We start from the raw sequence: 25,911 nt of genomic DNA, 5'->3' as shown, positions 1-25,911 counted from the left end.
CTATCTCAGAGTAGGACTTCGCAACTGCTCTCAACTGTGCCAAAACCAAGGGAGGCTTAGTTAAGTACCATAATGCTTGTTGCTACATAAAACCAAAGTACGAAGTGTATCATATCCAATGTTTTACACCGATCAAAGTGTGCAGTGGCCTCAGAGAGAATTTTATAGCTTGTATAGCTGGCAATAGGTAAGTAACGTTTATTTGGCTACTTAGATATGGAGGTAGGAGCACATCTTTTCACAGGAGTCATACTGGTGTGATCACAGTTCAAGAGTCAATTTGTAGATTTTTTTAAAAAAATATTATCACTGCAGGTGCATGGAAAGAGTTGGGTCCATAACCTGATAATTCGAGAAAGCAGGGGAAAAGAAGTGAAGAAGAAAACCTCCAATTGCTACAATTCTGAACTCCAGCACTGGAGCCTCAGCTGTTCAGCTGCAAGTCTGTACAGCCGTGCCTGGACTTAAATTTACTAAGAGGTGGTTCATGGGTGACAGGCTCCAAACATCTTTAGATACAGCAGGCACCCAAAATGCTGAAAGTTGCCTTAGGAAACAATCCATTAAGAACACACAGAGAAACCAAAAATATCAGAGGAAGTCACTACATAAAAGAAGAATTACTATTGAGTAAAGCAAAGATCATGTACGCAAAAATAATGGGACTAGTACATAACTAGTCACAATTGTGAGCTCAATTTTAATTTGGAAACCATTTAAAGCATGTCATAGATGACACAAAATAATAGACTAATTACATGACTGGTTGTTTCCTGAAACCTGCCAGGAACCCACCTGTTCAAGTCAGATTCCAACCACTAAATAAACAGAATGAAGAAAATAGAAACAGGACAGTATTGGCAAATGGAATTTAAATTTAATTTCTACCAAGATGAACACTGTGCAATTTTAGATAAATGTGTCATGTAAAAAGATTTTGCATTAAATACTTCATACAAATAGCAAGATACCCCAGTCATAAGGAGAGGATGTATAAATGGAGCTAAACTTATACAGTAATTGAATTATTTTCTTCAGGGGTGAGATGTAGCTTCAGTTAACTCCACATGGTTAAACAGGTCAATAGGAACTGAGGGGAAAATAGAATATGCTATACTTACAAGAAAATAGGAAGTAAAGAACACTGGGAAGAATACAGGGAGATGCTAAAACAGATAAAGAACGGGTATTAGAAACGCAAAGTAAAACTCTAAAGTTATCATAGTTACAGATGCTAAACATAAATTATTTTTCCAGTGTTATAAAAAAAGGAGAATTAGACCAAAAATAAGAGTGAAATGTAGTGTAAAGTACAAAGTCAGTTAAAATATTAGTGGGAAAACCAGCATGCCATAAAAGACCAGAAAAGACATTAACAAATGACAACTAAAAGGCTTGAACATGGCGAGATTGCTGACAGTATTAAAAAACAAAAAAAAAAAAAGAAAGAGACAAATGTGATAAGTCTATATGGAAAATGTTTCATAGTAAGTAAAATACCTCTGAGATTTGCTTGCTTAAAGACTAGCCAATTTGGAAGGTACTGTGAGTACTAAAATTTGTATTGATGTAGTTTCAGACAGAGTTGGAAAAAAACTTAAAAGAAAAAAAAAGAAGCCTTAAACCTCTGCAGTTTAATTCTGTTTGTAAACAACACTGCTTACAAAGTCGTGTTTCAGAAGTGTCCTTCCAATTAAAACCTGCTGGATATCCAAAGCAATACTCAGGAGAGCTATAATGGATACTGCAGAGACATTAAATCTTCTTACAAGATATATTTTACCAATATTTTGCAGTTTCATACCATTACAGAACATGCATCAGAAGCCTCCATATCATATATACTTACATCAAATGTAAATTTCAGGATTTTAAAATAATATCTCAACACAGGAGCAATCCTATTTTGCTCAGTATTGAAGCTGTATACATAGAACTATTCTTAGTGATGCAAAGTTGGAAATACATCAAAAAGTATTTTTTTTCTATCTAAAATTAATTTTACTTTAAAAGATCCTAAAATGTGGAAGTTTCTATTGATGTCAAAAAGCGGAAGCTCTTAACAACAAAGATTTTAGGGTCACTCTATGATATACAGAGTTCTAATAAACTCCGCATCTCCATTTGATCCCAGAATACGTTGCTGTATCACTAGTATGTTGCCATAAGGTTAACTGAAACAAAAATACTGGTTATAGTTTTCTATTCTGTTATTATCTATACACCAACATATTGGTTATTTACAAACCCAAACACCTTGTCCATTTTTAATTACTACGATATATGATTTTTCCAATATAGCTACATCACAGAAGATACCACACCATCAGATGTTTTCCCCCACAGCTCAGTTAAATTAATACCTCAAAGGAATTGATCTTCAAGGTGTTCTTTTGAACCATTGTACTTAACAAACATGCTGCAGTAGAATCTTTTCCATTAATTCTTTAACAAAATTACATGCTTACTGAAATTTATAAGAGAATCAATGTTGTGTTTTGTTTAAAAAAAGAAAAAAGTTAACATTTTCCTCTCCTTCCCACCGCAGCCCTTCCCGTTTCTTTCGAACCAGGTAAGAGACTACAAGCAAGCAGCAGCATGATCATATGCTGGCTGAGATCAGACCAACACTGAAAACCTATTAGCTAAGTTCACCCCTGCTACAAGGGGGAAGAAGTCCGCTGCACATCTGTCCTTGGGCTTGATTGCTTTGCCAGCAGACTGGCACTCCACGTAGCAAGTTCAGGAAAATCAGCCAAGGAGCTTCCATGAGCCATGATCTGGGCAAGCAGCACATACTGAATTCCTTATCAGCATTTAAGTACCAATGTAGTTTACATAACATGCAAATTAAGATTTGTTTCCCTTTTACTGCTGTTTCTCCCCTATATAGTCTGTCAGACCAGAAACAAGTCACTTATCACAGTTATTTCTGTCTAACCCAGAAACAAGGCAGCTGGGTTCCTTAATACCTTCCCTCCCTCCACTGATACACCCGCTGAACAATTCCACAAGAGTTTCCAAAGTTAAACCAAATTCCAGTTTAAGACTGTTTACCATCATCAGTGTTTCGACCCCTTCCGACTTTCCCAGACTTAAGACAACTGGAATCCTAAATCAAGTTTACGAAAAACATTAACTTTAGTTCAACTACAGCAGAGTATCTGGGCAAAAGTATTAGTGTTTTCCTACTCTGGGCTCATTATTTGGACAGAAATATCAACTTATGACTAAGTAGTAAGAAATGAGTAATAAACTGACATAAACAAATGAAGACATGCCAAAAAAACCCCACAAAACCTGACAAAATTAATTTAACAGCAGGAACAAGCCAAACATCTATGCTGGGTGCACTGGGTTAGCTTTCAGCTTGATCAGTCCCTGAGCGTTGCTGCTGCTGACCAAGCAGGGAGGCAAGAATGTGTGGGGAGGGGGTGGTGACAAGGGGACAGGAACACGGAGAGCAACATGAAAAGCTTGTCTAAGGACAACAGCAACACATTTCTCTCCAGTTTAAATAATATACTGACTAGCAGATAACAATTACAGAAAAAGAGTAGGTATTTCCTCACGCAAACCATTTAATTATGAGATTGAGTCCCAGTATTGTGAAATAAGCTACAACATACTGATTTATCTGCATAGGAAACAGGCAGAATTGGAGTCCTCAGAGAACAGGTCCCACTGTAGTGCTACGTACTCTTTCATGCTCTACAATCTAAAGCATTTTAAAAAAAACCACCTGCTGTGAATCTGTCTTTTAATATTTCAATTACGTGCTTACAATAAACACTGAGATTATGAACTACTTTTGCAACCGTAAGGTGACTTGTAGTTTAGAACTGATCTGTGCACTAGTTTCTTTATACTGTAGAAAACACCCCTGAGATGTAAACTAAACTTTCCCAAACAGAAAAAACATGAGAAAAAAAAAACGGTTGCAGGTATCTGCAAGGGAATATAGCACACTTCATTGCTGCCATCAATTTGTAGTTTATCAATGCTTACCTGGAGAGCAAAGCAATGAGAAATGTCACAGAAAAGAAAATGGCATCAGAAGCGGGCAGGATGCCCTGCTGAGGCACGAGCTGGAGCGGGCGGTGGGAGGTAAAGCCACACAGCCGCTGAGCCTGCCAGTCTGCAGTGGGATGAACGGGGACAGTCAGAGAAGCGTGACTATGCATCACCTCCTCCTCACAAGCAGGGACTTCCCTGCCTGCTAGGTCCAGCACGGTCCCAGCAGCATGAGTTTTGACTGTAATAAATTCTAGAGTAAACTGCGTGGAATAGGAAAGGAGACTAACGTTCAAGATGAGGCTCCACAAACCAGTCCAACAAGTGCTCCACTAAAGCCCCTGGAAAATGTTGTTAGAGAGTGCCCTGACATTTCTGAGAGTTACATTAGTGCAATACGTACTCAAAAAGCCAATTTGGGATTGTTTAGTTGCCGAGTTTTGTCAGCTTTTTGAAGGACACAGAAAACAGTACAACTGATACAGCCTCTAAAGCTGTTGGGAAGGCGTTTTTTTTCCTAAACCAACAGCTACAGTAAATAGTAGACTTCATGTCAAAACACATTCCTCCTCCATGCCATGATGCGTTGCCCATCATTTAAGACATGCAGATGTGGTGGTGCTGAGGGACATGATTTAGTGGTGGACTTGGCAGTGCTGGGTTAACAGTCGGACTGGATGATCTTAAAGGTCCTTTCCAACCCAAGTAATTCTATCTTTACCAGCCCACAGAAGAGCTTGTTTTCAGAGAGAGACTCACACCATGCTGCTCTGCGTGGTTCTCTCACAACTGCTCCTTTCCAAAGGCAAGTCTTTCACCATGCATTGCTCTGTGCATACCAGCCAGCAAGCAATGCATTTCTTTCTCTTTTAGGCTGGCTAAGGTTTAAAGTTTAAAATTTCCTCTTCCTTTTCATCTAGCTTATGTATGTTCCCTTAACATACAAAACCCAAATATGATGATGACCATGAAATAGGAAGCAATCAAGTGGATTTTGGCTCTGTAAACTGGAGACACTGGTGGCTCTTCTGCTTTCAGATTTACTCCTTCTGTGTAAGATCTTTCAAACTGTTCTGACCAAAATAAAGAAGCTGCTTCAAAATAAAGTCAAATGTGTATTTAATAAATTGGACTAATTTGTAAGTTAGGATTCTGCTCTTCCCTGCTCTAAGCTCTACTTCTGTGGCAATATCTATTGTTAAAAAAAAAAGAAAAGTTGCCCATACCCATTCAGGAGTAATGTAAGTATAGTACTTATTACTAGCAGTAGTTTTAATTCTTTTGCTGTATGAACATAAATATGTATTATTCATGTTAATTGGAGCAAAGATAAATAAGAAACATAAAGTTTCCAAACATTAATCCAGTATTTAACTCACTAGATTCTTGAGGAAACTTATAATTGAACAAACCCAGCACTATATCCTACAGGTTGATTTAAAATTAATCGTAACTTTAGTCCCATGTGTTTAGCTAAAAGCCAGAAATTATTTAATCTTAAATGCTAAGATTGGAAATATGTTTCCTGCATGTGGTAAAGGGAAACCAATAGTTTGAATTAATGCCTAGGCTGTTTCAAGATCACTCTTTGAAAGGCTCTATCAATTATCCAACTCTGCTTTGCTAACTTAAAAGAACTGCGTGTCAATGTTCACAAGGCTATTGAAAACAACTACTTTCACAATAATTGCCTTTCCAAAAACACTGGAGAACAACCATTCTCCAAGTCAGGATTCCTCTACAAAACACAAAACATTTGTACCATACAGGATCACTAGTGAGCAAATGCCGATTGCCCTGTACAGTCATGCTACACAACCAGGCAAAAAACCAGGACCCATAAACAAAAGAGCTGCAGTATGGTCCAGTTAAAATAACATACATCCACTGCCCTGTGTTGCAATTTTACCTAATCATATGCCCAAGTGTCCTTTAATGTTCTGATGCAACCAAATTAGTCAGTAACAAGTAAATTCAACCTAGACTCAAAGCAAAATGAAAATCCCCCATTTTGCAGTCCTCACAGGCAAAAACAGCGCAACAGAAAACCAAGCATCTCCAGAGACACACATGAATTATTTTCACTGAAAACTCCCCATATTAAAACTCTTCCCCTACAGCCTTGACTAGCTAGAATTACCAGTATTTCTGATATCCCAAGGGCACTGACAAAAGCAGATGGTATCCTGACTTCAGCCCACTACCTAAACCACCTTCTGCGCCACCGGATGACCCTCAGGGAGAACCTACCTCCATTTTGCAGTTTCTCACTTTTATTTCTGCACAGTGACACAACAGCTACTAGCCTTTTTACTCACTGGCACACGCTTTAACCACAGAGCTACAGGTGTTTCCCAGTGACTCTGATGGATTCCCCTGCATGTGAACACGATTTGACTGAATCAACAAGAGCATCTGCAGAGCAGTCTGAGGGGAGGGGGATGGATTGGATGACAAAGGTTTCTTCTAGCCCTATTTCCTAGCATTCTGTGATGCATATGTGATTGCGTAATGTGGCATTTACGCCTTTTTGTTCTACCTAAAGGCAATTGCTTTTCAACAAGCTAGAATACAAATACAAAGGTAGCTGGACCAAAGGTACCAGGTGCTGATTAGCAAACTGTGGACAATAGTAGTCGGATTCTCAGCTAACTGCTGCTTTCAGTCCTGATGGGAAGCAATCTGTCTGCGTCCCTTAATGAACCCTGGGGGGGGAAAATTCTCTGCTGTGGAGATGCCTGAATATTTGTTTGGGAAGCCACAACCACAGCTCCAGAATGTCCTTGTACTTCTGCTTGTAAAGCTTAGGGTCTCGTGCAATGTAAGGTCTTCATAAGAATGTTCCTATGGATTGGAGTCTCCATTCTGTTTCTGCAATGACCTCATTGATGTGAAAATTACTCCTGTTTTATACATTATTTGTAAAATACTTCCCCATCAGGAGACTAGACTCTATGACTGGGTACAAGAAATGATAGCCTTCTAACAGTTTCAAAATAGTAATGAGAAAAATAGCCTGTAGTAAGGAAACTTCTAAATGATCAGATTGAAAATGACAATCCCCTTTTCTCCAAGGGTAAGGAACGCGAACAGTCATTCGTCAGGGGAAACCATTAATGTCCTTGGTTTCAGCACAACCAAAATACTATCTAAATTAAATATGGATGCTATTATTGGATAAACTTTGTGCAATACCTTTTGGACTGCCCAAGGGAGTTTATGGCCAACTCCAGGAGTCATTCTCACTCTGAGATGACCTTCTGCAATGCTTGGTGTTAAGCTAGAATTTGGAAAGGTTGCAGCAAGAGAAGTAAGGCCAGTCTGACTCCTCTGATATCACTGGCATTTAAGCGTGGACCATAGTAAAATCACCTTTCCCCTGATGTGGGTGAGCCAGGAAGATCTGATAAAATAATAGCAAGAGCGGACATAAAGAGTTCAAGAGCACGATGCTGCCCTGGCTTACTGCATTTATTGAGGGGGGATAACAGTTACTTTCTGAGGGTATTTTTTCCCTTTCTTGGACCTACAGCAGTTTTGCAACCGTCTGTTTTGTCCAGATTTGTGAATGCTGAAAGTTACCGAATCATCCAAAGCATATTGGGGTGGTGGCGGGGGAGGGAGGAAATCAGGTTTTCCATCAGTCTCAGCTGAAGGGGAGCCAGTTCCCTCTTGAGGGGCTTTCAGGTTCCTCCTTTTTTTCCCCTAAATCAAGCAATACTTTGTCAGGGAAACATCACCATGAGCCAGAAGAGCGTTCAGTAGCTGAACAAGAGTTGCAGGAGGGTCTTCCACCCTGGCAGTGCTTTTGGCCCTGCACCAGTTTGCAGCTGCTGTCCCAGGCTGGCAGGCAGGAGGTGGCAGACACAGAAAGGATGCCGCAAGGGCACAGAGTCACTCTTCTACAGTGAAGCACTGAATTACATTACAGAAAGATAGAAAAGGCTGATGAAATTTGTCAAGAAGGAAGGGGGCGGAGGGGAAGGGAGTTGAAGCAGAAAGAGTCTTTAGCTGTGTGCCAGCAGAGGCAGCCACAGCTGGTTGTAATTTGGTGAGCAGCCCCTTCCCCACCTGGCCTGCCCAGACTGAGCCTCAGCTGTCCCCGCCGCAGCCCGCACAGTCCTTCCAACACAAAAGAAGCTGGTTTCACAACTCACTCCCCCTAAAAAAATAAAATTTAAAAAATCTTTTTAAAGAAGTCTAGCTAGTGGGTGCAGTATTTCCATGCTGAGGAGATGAGTTCACTTAAAAGGAGACTGCTTCCTCTGCTGTTAGCATCGTTAGTGGGAAACATTTGCAGGCGCTGTCACAGGCATTTGCAAGCCACGCTATGCTCAGTGTGGGCGATCTTCAGGCAATGTAATGGATAAACAACGAAGAGGGGTTTTGCTGAGTGTGCACACAAACATTTTTAGAAAAACTTAAAAGGTGGCCAAGTCTGAATGGATTTTAACATGATAGCATCTCTGACACAAAGAGGAAAGCTCTGTTAAATTGCAAATCACTGCACAAAGGCTTGTGTGAGGCGCAGACGATGCCTCCTTCGGCTGTTAAGATATTCAGAAAGCAAACTGCTGAGCAATGTGTGACAGAATATGGGAATTCCTGTCAACCCATACATTTCTTCCATATAATTTCCCTGATGCAAGCCCAATATTCACCACAGAACTTTCTGCTATTGACTTTTTTCTTTCCTTTTCCTTTCCTTTATTCTTCTGGTAACAAGTTTAAGTTTCAATGATAGATTTTTCTTCCCAAAAAGCTAAAACTGCAAGCCAATAAAATTTCATTGCTGTCTCAAAGTTTAAATACTGCAAGTAAGATGGCTAAAAACAAATCCAGCCCCAACAAACATGACATATAGCAATGACTCCCTGTTACATTTTCAACGGAAATCTACCGTTGAAAGAAAACTTTCTGCTGTCCACTGAAAGTTAGCCTGTGTGAACATACGCACACGCTAAAAATTCCATGTAAGAGTTTGTTTTTATTTTGTTTTAAAATTTCTTTCTGGAAAGGATGTTCCTTTATCTATCAAAGTAAAACATGTTAATTTGCACTGAAAATTGCTCCTTCTCATCTTCTTAGCAAAGCTGCATTTCTGATTCAAGAGTATCAATTATTGTTTAATTCAATTTTTGTATTTTTTTGGCCAGTGTAATTGATTCTTTTACTACGTAGATTTTAGTATTAAACTTCATCAATATCATTTAACATTGTCTTATCTAATTTACATCTATAACCTATATTTCAAAAATTGCTTTTCTTATCTCTTGGCAAAGACTCATTTCTTGGTCAATTTAACAATGTGACCACATTAAGACCTATTTTCTTTTACAAAATATGACAAAGTACATATTCTTAAGTATTACTATAAAACAGCAAAAGTGAAATCTAATCAGACATGAACAATCAGAATGCTTTCTCCACATATATATATTTATCCCAACCTTGATATATTGTGAAAATCAGTCATCCAAAGCAAGTATTCACATCCCTACTGGAAGTTCCAAGTGCTGAAGTTTCATAAATAAATAATAATGAAAAACCCATTTAAGAGTAGTCCATGAACATCAACATGAAATTTAAGAGTGAAAAGGGCCAGCGCAACTTGGAATGCACTAGCCAGACTGTATAACCTTACGAGATGAGAGGGTAAGAATGTCAATGTTATGGCTGCATCAATATTATGGTAGTCCTAACCACTACAGCAGTGGAGAATAGATGGAATATTACTTCTGTTGTGCCTGTAAAAGCTGCAATAAAATTTATGTAACAGAATCCTGGGCATTTCAGGCAAACACATTTGGTCACTGTTTGTCTATGGAATTCCTTTGGTTTATAACAATGTACAATGTTTTGAAAGAAAGATACACAGACAAAGAAAATAAATACCCTCTAAACTTTAAAATATTTGTCTTCTAGCTGTTAATCTGTTCCACAACTTAAAATGCCTAACAACAGTTGTAAGACGGGGAAAAAAAAAAAGTTCCTAAACCAACCACAAATACTCAAATTCTAGAGGAATCCAAATATTTTAAAGATGGAACGAAGACCAAAAAAGCAATGTAAAAACCGTCCTTCTGTAGGCTTTCACGGTAAAATTAACTGGCAAAGAAAGGGGGCTGTGGGACAGTAATCAGCAGATGAAGCCCAAGTATTTTCTGCTCAGGAAACTTAGGTAGATTTGGGGGAATAAGCTTTTAAAGTAGGAGTTGTTTTATTGAAATTTTTACTTGGTGAAGCCTGTGGCACTCTTATTATGAAATGTTCCTTCTCATCTTACAGAGTTTTACTGTTTAAATCCTTTCAAGTAAGCTAGAAATTTAAGATTAAAACATTATCTGTAGATTCATTTCTATCCTGCTACTGTTCCCTATGCCTTTTCACTTCATAGCAACTGAAAAACTGTTACACAGTAAGGGCAAAAACCAGACAACCAACCAGCACCAAAAAGTAAAACCTTACCATGGGGATTGTATTGAAAAGCTGAAACAGATAGATAGAAAGTGTAAAAATAACGTACAGAGAAATAAAAAGGATAAATCTGAATTTAGTATTGAGGTATCAGATAAGGGGTTTTTTTGTTTCAGCAGCTATAAGCATAGGACAGTATCATAGTATCTGCCTCTACTGCAAAAGAATAAACTGACAAATAAAAAACACCCACCAGGACTTCCAAAAAGCCCCTAAAACACATCTCCATGTCTTCACAAGTGAAATCTAACTTTTTTAAAAAAACACAAAATAGACTTTTGAAGAAATATTAACTTTAATGGAAAGATCAGAGTATGGTAAACTATTGGAACAATTATAAAGCAATTCTTTCAAATCATTATATAATAAATAAATAAATAATATACATAAAACAATTGTAAAGTAATTATTTGGAATTAAATCTGATAAGGGATGTCAACGACAGCAAAAAGGGCTTCTTCAAGTACATCAGTAGGAAAAGGATGACTAGAGAAAATGTGGTCCTGCTGCTGAATGAGGTGGGTGCCCTGGTGATGAAGGACAGAGAAGTCAGAGTTACTGAATGCCTTCTTTGCTTCAGCCTTTTCTGCCAAGGCTGGCCATCCAGTTTCCCAGACCCTGGAGGCAAGAGAGAAAGCCTGGAGAAAGGAAGACTTTCCCTTGGTCAAGGCGGATCACATTAGAGATCACTTAAGCAAACCTGACACTCACAAATGCACAGGCCCCGGTGGGATGCACCCCAGAGAGCTGAGGGAGCTGCAGATGTTACTGATAAGCCACTCTGCATCATCTTGGAAAAGTCATGGAGGACAGGAGAGGTGCCTGAGGACTGGAGGAAAGCCAATGTCACTCCAGTCTTCAGAAAGGGCAAGAAGGAGGACCCAGGAAACTACAGGGGTGACGGAACAGCTCATCCTGGAGGTCATCTCTAAGCATGTGGAGGAAAAGAAGGTTATCAGGAGCAGTCAACCTGGATTCGCCAAGGGGAAATCATGCCTGACCAGCCTAACAGCCTTCTGTGATGGAATGACTGGCTGGGTAGGTGAGGGGAGAGCGGTGGATGTTGCCTACCTTGACCTCAGCAAGGCTTTTGACGCTGTCTCCCGCACCTCCCTCACAGGTGGGCGCAGGCAGTGTGGGTTAGCTGAGGGACAGCAAGGTGGGCTGAGAACTGGCAGAATGGCGGAGCTCAGGGGGCTGTGCTCAGCGGTGCAGAGCCTGGCTGGAGGCCTGCAGCTCGCGGTGCTCCGCAGGGGTCACTGCTGGGTCCGGTCCTGTCCAACTGACTCATCAGTGACCTGGACGAAGGGGCAGAAGCGCCCTCAGCAAGTCGCTGACGATACAGAGCTGGGAGGAGCGGCTGATCCACCCGAAGGCTGCGCTGCCATTCAGCGAGGCCTGGGCAGGCCGGAGAGCTGGCGGAGAGGGACCTCATGGCGTTCAGCAAAGGCCCGTGCAGGGTCCTGCCCTGGGGAGGGACAGCCCCGCGCACCAGCACGGGCTGGGGCTGAGGGCTGGGAGGCAGCTCTGCGGGGAAGGGCCTGGCAGTGCTGGTGGGCAGCCAGTTGCCCGTGGGCCAGCAGTGTGCCCTGGTGGCCAAGAAGCCCCACGGGACCCTGGGGTGCGTGAGGAGGAGCGTGGCCAGCAGGTCGAGGGAGGTGATCCTGCCCCTCTGCTCGGCCCTGCTGAGGCCGCACCTGGAGTGCTGGGTCCAGTGCTGGGCTCCCCAGCTCAGGGGAGACTGGGAACTGCTGGGGAGGGGCCAGCGGAGGGCCATGGCGATGGTGAGGGGGCTGGAGCACCTCCCTGGTGAGGAAAGGCTGGGAGAGCTGGGCCTGTTCAGCCTGGAGAAGAGAAGCCTGAGAGGGGACCTTATCAAGGTCTGCAAATACCTCAAGGGCGAGTGCCCAGAGGCCGGGGCCGGGCTCCTTTCAGTGGTGCCCAGCCACAGGGCAAGGGGCAACGGGCACAAGCGGCAACACAGGGAGCTCCGTCTGAACGGGAGGGAAAACTTCTGCACCTTGAGGGTGCCGGAGCCCTGGGACAGGCTGCCCAGAGAGCCTGTGGGGTCTCCTGCTCTGGGGACATTCCAGACCCGCCTGGATGTGACTGTGCAGCCTGCCCTAGGAGACCCTGCTTCAGCAGGGGGTTGGACTAGATGATGTCCAAATGTCCCTTCCAACCCCAACTGTTCTGTGATTCTGTGAATTAATGACCAGAATTACGCAGCTTTAATCATGAGAAAATCAAACACCTGACAGTGACTTTAGTGAATGCTAGTATTTCCAGTATACTGGAAATAAGCAAAAAACCTCTGTAAGAAAGAATATATCCACATGTGCCCATAACATAAGATGACCTATGTGATACTGAAAGAGTACCATTTCCTTGGCATTTGCTTGTTTTAAGTGAAAAATCTAAATCTCAGGAATGCTACAATTAATTGCCTATTAATACAGGTTACTGGAAAAAGCTTATAAAATTGCTAACTTTATATTCTGTAATGCAAACAAGACAGCTCTACCTCCTAGCTGGAACCATCTTTTTATTTGTATTACGTACTGGAACTATGTCCAGAAAAGTAGTTTCAGATGTGTCATGGGAAAGGCATTGATGATATGCTCTCAAAAAACAGTGGTCAAAATCTCTTTTTTCCTTTTTAAAACACTTTACATGTTGTAGGCCACAAATCATTCCATGATTTGCTACCAAGCCTTATTCCCACAGACTGAATTTTACAAGAATCACATAAGAAAACCATGAGAAGACTAAAAGAAATGGAAGAGGCAGCAAATCCCTTTAATGCTGATGAATGAAATTAGCCTTCACTGAGCATAACTGTCTTCACAAAACTTAAGGATTTACATCAGCCTGGTACTTCTGCAGCATTTACTTCCAACCTAAAGAGCTGTCCAAATGAGTTCACACTGAGCTTAGGTCCCTGGCATGACCAGACAGCAGAATAGTTGAGAAGCAGAGATTTTCCCAGCACTTATAAACACAGTCTCAGAGGATCTTATTATCCTGACCTTTAATCAAAAAAAATTTATGAAATAACAAATTCATCAAAATTCTGTAGTTTTAAATTTAAGGTAGAGATACGGAGATTATTACCTCTTAGATTTAATCATGTTATTAATTCAGAGCAACAGGCTCAGGTGATAAAATTTGAATTCTTCCTAACTTAAGAAAAAAAACCCAAACACTTGATCCTAGAGTCTGACCAGTAGATTTTGTGGGCCAAAAAAGCCTGTTAACACTGACAATAAAAAAACCAAAGAATATGGCTTAAAGAGGATTTCATCTTAACTCAGATATAACACCCTCCTCCCCCAATTATAATTTATTACCTATAGACCACCAAAATTCCTAACTAGTTTGAATATGTATTACATCTGTAGCATTGCTGATCTGTGAATTTACAAGGCAGGAGTCTCTGAAGTGCAGGAGTGATTACAGAATTGGGCATCAGTGCTGCGAGTTTTATGGGGCAGATAATATTAGCATACTTATTGTTAGACACAAATTCATTCTCAGCATCATGTGACATACACTTCTAGTGGTATATGTGCACATCACCACAAATTACACCGAATAAATATATGAAGAAGTCTTAGAAAATCCACATTTACGAATTATATTATGCCACTTCCCTCAGAGGAACACTAGAAGAAAGTTATCCTACTACAGCTTTCACATAGCAGTAGTTACGATTTGCCACTGACAAAAGCAAAAGCAAAGCTACAATTGCATGCAACCACAAAAGATCCCAAATTAAGTATTTCGAGCCAGTCTATAAACTAAGACAAGTTTCTTATTTGCACAGTGAGCCAGGATACCTCTCCTGTCACTGTCTCATGTCAAAAGGATCACTCTACACTCCAAATTTTCCAGACTACAGAAACTCTTAGAAAATTATATTGCTCTTGAAGGTATATTGCCTCTTTCTTCTTCCAAAACTTTACCTCTTACAGAACTATAAAGATCCTTGTAATCATGCTGTGATAACCCATAATCTGAAGCATATATTTAAAACTGGAGATGTGGATTTTTATTTGTCAAATTGTTGCACAAACATTTGAAATCTGGGTCTTTATTGGTACCTTGATGAAAAGAAAATAAAAAAGTACAGGACAAAACCTACTAATTATTTTTCTTAAACACAGACAATATGTCATTAAATTTAACCGTAAAATATTCTAATCATTCTGAGTGGTGACTCCGTCAAGGTAGTTCTTAAAAAGGTTAAAGTCACATTTACCTTGCAAACAAGAAAAACCCAACATGGGCTATATTTGTCAACTTTCTACAATATGTTTAAAACCAGTAATAGTCAAAGGTTTTCAGGAAAGTCTTCAGGTAATGCTTCATTGCTTATGACGTTAAATAGATCTACAAAAATCATTGTAACAGTCTTAAAGTGAGAAGCTTGTAAGGCAAAAAGACAAATGGGTTTTGAGGATATGCATGCTGTTTCTTTAAGACTGAGACAGGAGGCCAGAGCCTGAATAGGAAAAATTCTTAGCAGAAATTCACTTAACTGAAGCACTGACAATTTATAACTAGTGATTTCACTTATTATGCCTTTTTTTTTTTAATCTTAACTAGGTATTTTTTTTTAACACAAAAAAAGTTCATAATTCTTTACAGTTAGCCAACAATATGGAGCTAGATGCTGATTTTCTTGTATTATTTCAAGCTAGAAGTGATAAAATAAATGCTGAAACGCATTCTTTCAGTACATACTGTAGTATTATTTGAATTTGTGAGATATTTTGAGAGAATTTTCCCCTAAGCTCTGAAGCAAAAACCTTAATTTAAATGAGCTGAATCCCTGTAACAGGGCTACTCATTCACGTACTTAAGAGTCAAAGTGATTTATAAATCATTTACCTTCACAGAGAAAAAGAGATTAAAATAGCTATGGCACTGTATTTAGAAAAAGGATGAGGACTACCATCTGAAACAAATACAAAACACAATAAATTCCCTGGTTTTACCTACAAAGTCACACCCAAAAGACTGGGAAATACTTGGGAAAATAAAGCCTTGTAACTGTGATGAGGAGGAACAAGCATAAACCCCAAATAATTCAAACAAGTAATGCATAATTTTCTGGAAATTTCTGGAGCTAAAAATGAAAAAAAAAAAAAAAAGTGCAACTGGTTCAGAAGTGTCAACTACTGAAACTGCAAGTCACTGTGCAATGAAAGAGTCAGTGCACTATAAACACTGGGATGGTTTCCCATGGAAAAGAGAGGCGCTGCAAATCACTCCTCCAAAATCAATACTTAAAGTAACTAAAATTACAGAGTCCCTTGGTCAAAACATGTAGTTAATGCTACCAAAAGGAAATTAAACCAAATAAAGTTCAATGGTCCAAAAAAATGAAAATAAAAGTATGTGTGGAGTAAAAAAAAATTTAAAGGAAGAAAGAATTGAATTTGCTGTGTTTTGCAAATATATGCAAACGACATCTCCTGACCAGACTGAGCAAACAATGCACTGTGTAAAGACATTATCTACAGATCTTGGGCTGCTAATATCTAGAGTGATCTTAAAAATCTGATAGGCAAAACATTCTGCATTTGTAACTGATTCAGGAACAGCACACACTTTGATTTACAAAACCTGATCAAAATGCCCAAACTCATAAATTAAAGCAGCCCAAGGTCACACTTGATAGCAAGATGGACAAACCTTTCCTGTGGCAGTTCAGAGGTTGTTATCACACACAGTCCACCCAGAGGGCAGGCGAAGATCTTCTTCGGGAGAGGGGGGCACAGCTTAACAGCCCACAGGCACTACTCCTTCCCACTATGAAGGGGAAGGTAGGACTGAGCTCAGCCCAGTCCTGCACGTAGGCAGTGAAATGCTGGGCCTTTCTGGTGCTGGTCAAAAACCACAACCACAATCTAGCAATCTCACTGAGTGGGGGTGAGGGAGGCAGGGGGGGAAGGGAAACAAAAAGAAGGAAATAAATTTTCTTCCCGTAGTGTGATATATACTGGTGTATATTCAAATAGGGTATTAAGCTGTGCTGTGAACCGTGTGACTTGCCTTTAGCACCTTCCTTTTTAGCTTCACAAGGATAAAATTAGGAATTCTGCAGAATCTAGGAAGTGTCACAGATGCTAACATCACCCCTAAGTTTGAGAAACAGCAGAACAAAGCTAGGAAATCTCAGAAGGTAATCATAGCTCCTGAACGAGACAAGCAGAAAAAGGTATGCCATGACAGAGCAGGAGGGTTACTGGGGCAGTGGCTGTAGGAATAGATGGGGGATCTGATGCAAAAAACCCAACTTAAGTATTACACTCCCATCTGTAAATATACTTGGACCACCACTGTTATTTTTTCAGTAAAATTTTGGCTCCTGCTGTTGGCCACCTGATTTTGAAAACACCCCCCCCTGCTCCCCCCGCAAAAAACAACAGCAAACCAACAACCAAAAAACCCCACCACAAACCCACCCAAAACCAGCTGCCACCATGGCCACCCCTCACACAGGCTGCTTGAAATCAAGTAAATGATCTATTGATGGGGGAGCCAGGTAGATTGAGTAGCTGCTTTTGGCACCAGTGGCATAACAAGATAAGAAATTATTGTCTAAGGGTGATAACCACTGGGAGGTGAGAGAAGCTAGCTAAATGAATGGTTGAAAAAATATATGCAGAAACATTATTACTCATACACTGTCAGACTAAAAATGCTTTTCAAGTAGAAAGGTCTGCCTTGGGCCCAATTCTAGGCAGTATTTTTTATTCAAGACTTGGGTAACAGAAGAGAAACTATACTTACAAAATGAATCAAACTGAAAGGACTGCAAGCTTTCAGAAGGAGAGGATCACATTTCTAAATTATATTGCTGAATTTGGAAGATGGCTTGAAAAGTGAATTTTTACTTGTACGGAAGAAAAAGAAAACACGCACTGAAAATGTGGAATAACAGACTATGAAGCAGAAGAGAGAAAAGTTTATTGGGTTACAATCAATCACAAAGTGTACAGCAGTTAACGATGTAATGTAAAAAAGGGCAAAACCCAATTCTGAGGCACATTGGTAAGGAAACATCTCATGTGCAATGAGATGATACATTCTACGAAGTACTTGTGAATTATCTGCTGAAACAATCGTACTTTGGGCTATCCACGGTTGATCAAAAATGGCAAGAGATTTAAAAACAAGACATACGAGGAAAGATGAAAGGCACAGGGTCTTTCAGTCCTGAAGAACAACTATGGAGACCTGACAGCTGCTCTACAGCATGTGCAAGTCAAATATGAATTGTTCTTTGGAAGTGACTGGCATTGGTCAAACCTGTATTGGTTAGAATATACTGGGGAAAGAAAAGGAAGAGGACTTTTCTAGTCAAAGCAGTATGAAAGGTGAGTTAGAGGTGGTTTAATCTCCATTACGGATGTTCCTTAAGAACAGCTTATAAAACCCCTGTCAGGGAAGAAAAGCACTCGCACAATTCTGCCTCAGTACAAGGATGGACTAAGCCGATCAGCATCTCCTTCAGTCCAAGCTGCAGCCCTAACAACATCCCTGAGGTTTAAAAAAAATATATCTGCTTTCCACATGCATAGTCCTGGTTTCAATGCTACCATATTTTGAAGAAAAGCTAATATTTACCGATTCAGTGACACATTGTTCTACATGGCTCTTAAACTTAAGATGTTAGGTATTTCTAAATGGAGAAAAAGTGTTTGATTAACAGTCTTACTATAAACACATACCATCTTGCTAGTTTGAAGCTGTTGGTAGAAACCTGTACTGCTAAAGACAGAGCCAATGAGGGCATTAACTCTCTAAGAGATTTAAACCAGCTCCAGAACACACATCACAGAATTCCCATCTGGTAACAGCATCTACTTTAGCAGGGCTATTGATTTCTCAAAATCTCCAGAGTTGTAACAGAGACTGTGAGGTTACATGTCCACATAATGAAATGATTCAAACATGACTAATACTGAACAATTACAAGGTCTGAATACAGTTTACAAGGTTAATTTGACTATTTGATGAGGTCAGTGGGAGATTCTCAGAACTAAGAAAGTCCCTCTTTGCCCCCCAGAATCAGACTCCCAACGGTGAAAGTGAACAAGCAAAGACTATTCAAATTTTGGTTCCCGCAGTCTACATAGGACGGCATGACACATTAGAAACAAGCACCTAATGAGAGCTGATGATCTTACTTGTGTCGTATTTAGCTACCTAATGTGTGGCATTGCCGAAGTATAACCAGATTATTCTTGGAGATGCACAGTAAAGGATGAGGGGCAATGGAAACAAGTTATAACTAGGGAAATTCTGATATTCTGACATCAGGTTAAAAATAAAGTTCATCAAGAGGTAGTTGGGCACTGGAACAAGCATCCCTAAGAGGTGTGGAATCTCCACCCTTGCAGCTATTTTAAAGAAGCCCTGAGCAACCTTCATAAGGATATCCAAATGTCTGATGAGAAGCAAACCAAAAAAATAGGACGTTAAGCACAAGACTGAATCACGTAATTTTTTTGAATAACCAAATACAACACAATATATTCTGTTCATTGGACTACCTGCTAGATCTTGGTAATGATTCCTATTACAGAGCTCAGTAAAGAATAGGGACATATTTGTCTGTTAAATTCTGCCTTGTAAAATTTGTTTAGCTTCTGTCTTCCTGTGACCATCGGACATTAGTCTAATGAAGTCAAAAGGCATCTTCCTTCATCAGGCAGTTCCAAAAAGTCATACTGACTAATGGCCCTGGCCATATTTTGCTGGGTCTGAATTACAAACTTTTGGCTGAAGCAAAGTTTCAAGTCAGTTACTTCCATTCTTACCATCCTCAGGGACGCGGCTGGAAATGTGGAGAGTGGAGATGACTAAGGGAAATAGTTATTAACAAGGCTCTGTATTAGCTTAGTTGAGATACAAAGCAATCTTTCCATTGTCGTAAAAATCAGTTCAGAGGTTTTTATGTTCATAGATTAGATACTGGCTGTATTTGAAGAAGCTGTTTAGTGACATTGCTTGTCTCTGTGAGGGGGGTAGCAGGCTGGTATATTGCATAAGGGTTGTAAGCATCTAAGAGATCGTTAATTAGGGGACCTCAGAGTTACCTCTGTATCTCTACTTGTTGTAATAAGGGCTTTTGCTCAGTGGAGAAACCAGCTCTGAAATACTTTCCCCATCACTTTAGCAGATGGCTTTAGCAGGAAAAAATATATAAAAAGAAGTATTTTGAAAATACATCTAGGGCATGCTTCAGTAAGCAGCAGTGCCGGTTTCAAGATCCTCCTCTGCCCAAGGGCTGCTGGTTTCAGCCCCTGCTCAGCCCCTTTAAGTGGGCTGGCATAAATTAGAGGATATGGACAGGAACAAGCTGCCAAAACCATGGAGTGATAGGAGGGACAGATAGAAGGGAAAAAGACATTGTGCAAGCAGGTATAGGAAGCATTCTATTTAATGTTTAACCACAGTACTTAATTGGAGGAGAAGTATAGCTGGCTTGGGCTAGGTTGCCAAATAGAAATCCGTGGCTGTATTTCTCCTTCCCCTCAAGGAAGTAGTATAGATTGAAGATTCTGAAGAAGCTGCATTCAATAAACAGAATGAAACTGGAGAAGACACTTATGCAAGGCACAGGAAAAAGAACCGGAACAATTTTAGAGAGAAAAATCCATTCTTTTCGCCAGGACTTTTCCCACCTTTGCGATGGTTCAGTACAGGGAACTTGAGGCATATTCCTGAAACCAACTTCTAAAAATTTTAAGTTTAAAATATTTTCCTTACTTTTGCAGAACCTCATAGCCTAGACAATGCAAGTAAAAAGCAGTGTGTGAGACCCTATCTTAAAATCTGTCTGCACTGGATCACTCTGTCTTAGATCTCCTACAGCTATCTTTCCAGACTACAGCTCAGTTTGAGACATGTAAAATTAAAAAATCTGCCTGGTCATATGCTACTCTATAGGCAATTGTAACAAAAACAAAAACCCCACAAAAAGACCAGAACAAACCAGATCAACCCCAAACCCTTTTTTGTTAAAAAGAGAAACAACAACAAAAAATACTTTCTATAATTCCCTTGTATTCATAATCCCCCCGTATGCCAACCCAGCTTTCACATGAAAGAGAAAGTCCAGAGTTTATGCTGCAGAGGTTTAGCAAGGAATCGTCTTGAGCCCACCTCTATGCTTTTCCTCAGTTGAGAAGGACACTAAAGGGAGAAATTGTTAATAGTGAAAGCAAGCCCTTTACCAGGATGACTGCGACAGAAGTTTTAATAACCAGCCCACACAGTTTGTCATTGTCAGCACACTCAGGCATTCAGGGAGGCATAACAATCTGCATAGGTCTTGGTGGGAAGAGCAGAGGTTGCCAGAAGGAAGTGTTTGGAGGGCACATTACCAGGGCTAGGCTATGTGTACATGGCTGAAACATAAGCTGCTTTTCTGCAAGCAAGCTCTTTTAATAGGAATCCAGTTTATTTATTCAGAAGCAGATGGCATCCTCTCAAGATGTTATGCAGAACATGACACACAAAACAAGTATTTTCATCTGAGCATATTTTTTCTAATCAACTCCCTGCTATTCAGCATTAAACGACAAGCAAAAATTTAGTCTCTAGAGTCTGGTAATACTCTAAGCTAACTCAAGCTAACTCAGGATATAGCAGTAAGTGATGAAATGTAATGACTTGTAATACACTGGAGCGCAGTCTAGATGACCCCAGTGTCTTTTGACTTAAATATTACATAAGAAAAGCATTCCAGCTGTGGGGGGAAAAAAAAGACAAATTGCAGCCTCCATGCTGATGAGCACATTTGACAAACCCCATGACCCAAGGTTAGTCAGAAGTGCCTAACCCAACTTTTTGTATTTATACAAAGTAAAATATAAGGCAAGAAACCCTGTCATAAAATACATTTGTAATACTGCTATGCAATCATTGTATTGTAGGGTTCTGTGTGACATTGCTGATAACTTCCATAATATCTTTTTATGTAATTCCTCCTGAATCATGACCTTTAGTCTCCACTCATTGCAGGCCTAAGCAACGACTACAAAGACTTGTGGAAGGATATCATGTAAAAGAAAATGTTACCGCTACACACAGACAAAACATAACTTGGAAGGAAGCCAAACACTACACCCTCTCTTGACCCTCCCTACTCCACACCTCAAGTCTGAGACCACTGTGTGCCACCTGCATGGTTTCCTTTTGATAAGGAAGTCATACATATCAAAGTGTTTTGATACACAGAGGTTCATTTACCACACAATAGTACAATGCAGTACACCAAAAGTGACTCATCCTCTCATTACAGCCTCATACAACACATAATTAAAATATAAGGGACTCCTACAAACTAAAGTGATTTTAAAATTTTTTGCATTAAAAACATGCATAGTCCTAATATTTTCCAATAATTTAACAATTTACTGGTTTTGTTTTTAAATAAGAGCACGCTGAAAGAATACTAATAATAACTCAAGGAATTTCTATCTTATGCACTATACCAGGATGGTCCAAATCCAGCAGTCACTGCATTCACATCCAACTTTTAAGGTCCCTTTCCTCTCCTGCCAGTGTGTCCGGCTTCTTTTCAATGCCTCCCCTGCACCCCTACCCAAGATCATCACCTTCCACTCTCTGTGGAAGGAGGTCCTCCCCCCTCCTCTCCCTCTCCCATACAAATACCTCTGCTTTCCATTTCTTCCACCACCAACAGCTGCTCCTGCACACACCATCCTGAGACTGCTAACCCATCCCTCGGGAGGGGACGGGCCTGGCAGAGCTGCTGCTGCCAGGCAGGGCACCCAGTTGCTGCAGGAGGCATGGGGCAGCTGTAGCTGCTGCTAGCAGCTTCCCCCCCACAAGCAGGAGCTGCAAGCCTGGATCCCTGCGAGGAAGGGGTAGGGAAGGACTTCAGGACTCTGACTGCACTTGCTGCTCAAACGCTTCTCCCATCTCCTTTGGGAAAGGGCAGCAGACCCCGAAGATGGATCCTCTGGGATTAACTCCACCTGTGACCTGCCTGTTGGAATCCACTACTATGTGCAGTTAGAGATGTTAGGGGGAAAAAAAAGAAATTATATCTTTTGTCAAATTTACTGCATGTCAAGGACACATGTACCCAAAGTTCTCATGATCAAGAATGATAAAATTTACAAAATCATAGTTGTATTAGCAAGAAATTTTGATATCCCCTTTCTCTTCTTATAAAGGTAAATTGAGTAGGTAAATCCACAAGTTTTAGTGTGAATACTCCATTTCGTACCAATGACTTAGTCTCACTTTACTGTGTTGTGCCTGAATATGGGTAAAAGCAAAAGAAAAAAAGTTAGGCATTGTTTAAATGTGTAATTCTTATTTTTAGAAGAGTCTGGGCCATTATTATTTAGATCATTTTGCCTAGCTCAAGTATCCTTGAGAAGATTAGCCTGCATCACTACTTCTCCCCTCTCTGCTACATCCAGAATGCTGAAAAGACTTAGCAGATACATAAATACCATTGGAGGTTGCCAAGGAAAGTTGAAACTCTAATTGTTCATATTTGTGCAGTTTTTCTTCTTTAGTTTTTCATATTGAGGTGGATTCCCAGACACTCTTCAAACACAGCCAGTCTGATTTGATGTTCTTTTTCCCTTTTTGGGGATGTGTAGCTGAGATGATAACTGAGAACCCTAAGCTCTAATAGCTCTGTATGAAGGAGCTGCCAAGCTTCCACCTCCCTCCTTAGTCTGGCTCTCCCACAACTAACCCTACAGATATTCTATATAGCAAACTAGACACAACACTAGTGAAAACCTAGCAAACTAGCTGGTAAGAAAGAGTTATTCAGATCTCTCTTCACCTCTTAGCTTTTTCCTACAAAAACCCACAAACTCTGAATGTGCATCTCATGAGATACTAAGATAAAAAAAAAAAAAAGAAAGGTTTGGGGTCTGGGCCTCCTGCCTTGAAGTAAGTAGTAAAACTAACTTGTGTACTGGGCCAGAGATTTTGTACTTTTTCAGAGGCAAACCTGTTACTATTTGGGGGGTGGGGGGGGGGGTGGGGGGTGGGAATGGTTGGCGTAAATGAATGGTTACAGCAATTGATGTAACTTGGAGGCACACCGGAAAATGTAATCACTGAGAAAATACTTACAGGTAACTGGAATGATGCTGTCCTGTCCAATACTGTAACTGAAAAAAAACCCAAACCAAAAAACAACACAAAACCCCCCACATTTCCCCTCACTTACTAAAAATGAGAAATAATGTTATCAAGTTAGTCACTTTTTGGCTTTAGTCTTTTAGTTGATCCCTGATGAGGATAAAAGTCAGTTAGGATCCCTGTGCAAACTAGGGAGCTTACAATTCACCAGGGTTATGAAAATTCAGCAGTGGAGGAGGGCCTTACTCCCCCCCGTTCAGAGAAGACTAGCGTACTAGAGACTAGAGTACACTCCCATTCTCATTGATGGGCTTTACCTCAACTCTAGATATTTTTTTCCATGAATGTAGATACAACGCGAACAAAATTTCAATTGCATATTTTTCTTCATAATTCTTCAGCTTGTTACACCACATTTAAGTATACAAATTAATTTTAAATGAATCAACTAAATGCCTAAGCATTAGAAACTTTAGAAATCACTGAGACAGTGTCATAGAATCACAGAACGCCAGGTTGGAAGGGACCTCAAGGATCATCTGGTCCAACCTTTCCTGGCGAAGGCACGGTCTAGACAAGATGGCCCAGCACCCTGTCCAGCCAAATCTTAAAAGTGTTCAAAGTTGGGGAATCCACCTCCTCCCTGGGGAGACTTCCAGTGGCTGATTGTTCTCATTGTGAAAAGTCTTCCTCTTTTGTCCAGTCTGAATCTCCCCAGGAGCAACCTGTAGCCATTACCCCTCCTCTTTTCTTCGTGACTCCTTGTAAACACGGAGTCTCCATCCTCTTTGCAGCCACCCTTTGAATACTGGAACACGGTGATAAGGTCTCCCCCAAGCTGCCTTTTGTCAAGGCTGAGCAAACCCAGCTCTCTCAGCCCTTCCCCACATGGCTTCCTGCTCCTCTGATCATCTCTGTGGCCCCTCTCCAGCCTGTCCACATCTTTTTTTGCACAGCAGGGACCAAAACTGAACCCGGCATTCCAGGTGCGGCCTGACAAGCACTGAGCAGAGTGGGATAATGGCTTTTTATCTCTGCTGGCAATGCCCTTGATGATGCAGCCCAGCATCCTGCTGGCTTTCCTTGCCGCGGCAGCACGCTGTTCACTCATATCAAGCTTGTGTCCACCAGGACCCCCCGGTCCCTTTCCACAGAGCTGCTCCCCAGCCTGTGCTGCACTGCTGGATTATGTTCTCCCAGGCGCCAGACCTTGCACTTGTCCTTGTTGAACTTCCTAATTTTCCTGTTAGCCCACTCTTCCAGCCTATCCAGGTCTTCCTGCAGGGTGGCTCTCCTTTCCTAAGTGTCCACTCCCCCACGCAGTTTGGTATCATCAGCAGACTTCATCAAGGTACACTTGATCCCATCATCCAGATCACTACTGAAGATACTAAGCAGCGTTGGGTCCAGTACCCACCCCTGCGGGACCCCACTGGTGAGAGGGTGCCAGTTTGAGCTATTATCACCAGCCCCTGGGTGCGGGCAGCCAGACACTTCCCCCCCACCGCACCGACCACTTGTCTAGACCCTCACACATCGGTGTCTCTAGGAGGAGGCTGTGGGAACCTGTATCAAAACCCTTGGAGAAACCCAGGTAGACATAGTCCACTGCTCACGCCCCAGCATCAGCCGAGCAGGTTACTTTGTTGTAGAAGGCGATCAGGTTTGTCAAGCACCATTTGCCCTTGGTGAATCCATGCTGGCTATTCCCAATCATGTGCTTCATTTGACTTGTGATAGCCCCCAGGAGGATTCATTCCGTAACTTTCCCAAGGACAGAAGTAAGACTGAGGGGCCTACAACATCCTGGATCCTCCTTTAAGCCCTCCTTGTAGATGGGGGGTGACATTAGCTTTCTTCCAGTCTTCTGGAAAGTCCCACAATCTCCACAAATTCTCAGACATTATGGAGAGTGGCCTCGCAAGGACGTCAGCCAGCTCTCTGAACACCCGTGGGTGGACAGTGGCAGGGCTGAGCTCCTATAACAGTTCCCACACCAACTCTCCCTTCGCTGATGGTGGGTCTGTGTTTGCATCCACCTGGATGTTTGTTCCCAGGGCCTGGGGCCCAGCAGTGCCGGGGAAGGCAGAGGGGAAGAAAGCATTGAGAACCTCTGCCTTCTCAGCGTCGCTGCTGAGTAGTTCACCTCTCGTGTTCAACAGTGGGCCAGTATCTTCCTTCTCTTTCTGCTTGTGGTTTACGTACCTGAAGAACCCTGTCTTGTAGCTTTTGACATCTCTGTCCACCTTCAATTTGACCTGA

At 41.1% G+C, this 25,911-nt stretch overlaps 1 protein-coding gene across 4 annotated transcripts in view; it reads right to left on the bottom strand.

The window, feature by feature from the left end:
* CDYL (chromodomain Y like) overlaps window positions 1-25,911 on the bottom strand; it is a 110,765-nt gene that overhangs the window by 22,969 nt on the left and 61,885 nt on the right. Inside the window, exon 3 of one of the 4 annotated variants that reach the window (XM_027789037.2) lies at window positions 1,122-1,166. The exons of the other annotated variants lie outside the window; for them this stretch is intronic. Coding sequence (XP_027644838.1) covers window positions 1,122-1,166 — 45 coding nt within the window. The remainder of the gene's footprint in view (window positions 1-1,121; window positions 1,167-25,911) is intronic. 4 annotated transcript variants of the gene reach the window in all.

Source organism: Falco peregrinus, chromosome 3, assembly GCF_023634155.1.
Source record: "Falco peregrinus isolate bFalPer1 chromosome 3, bFalPer1.pri, whole genome shotgun sequence".
NCBI classification, from domain to species: Eukaryota; Metazoa; Chordata; class Aves; order Falconiformes; family Falconidae; genus Falco; species Falco peregrinus.
The sequence above is the reverse complement of the archived record's forward strand: the minus strand, read 5'-3'. Positions and strand labels throughout refer to the sequence as shown.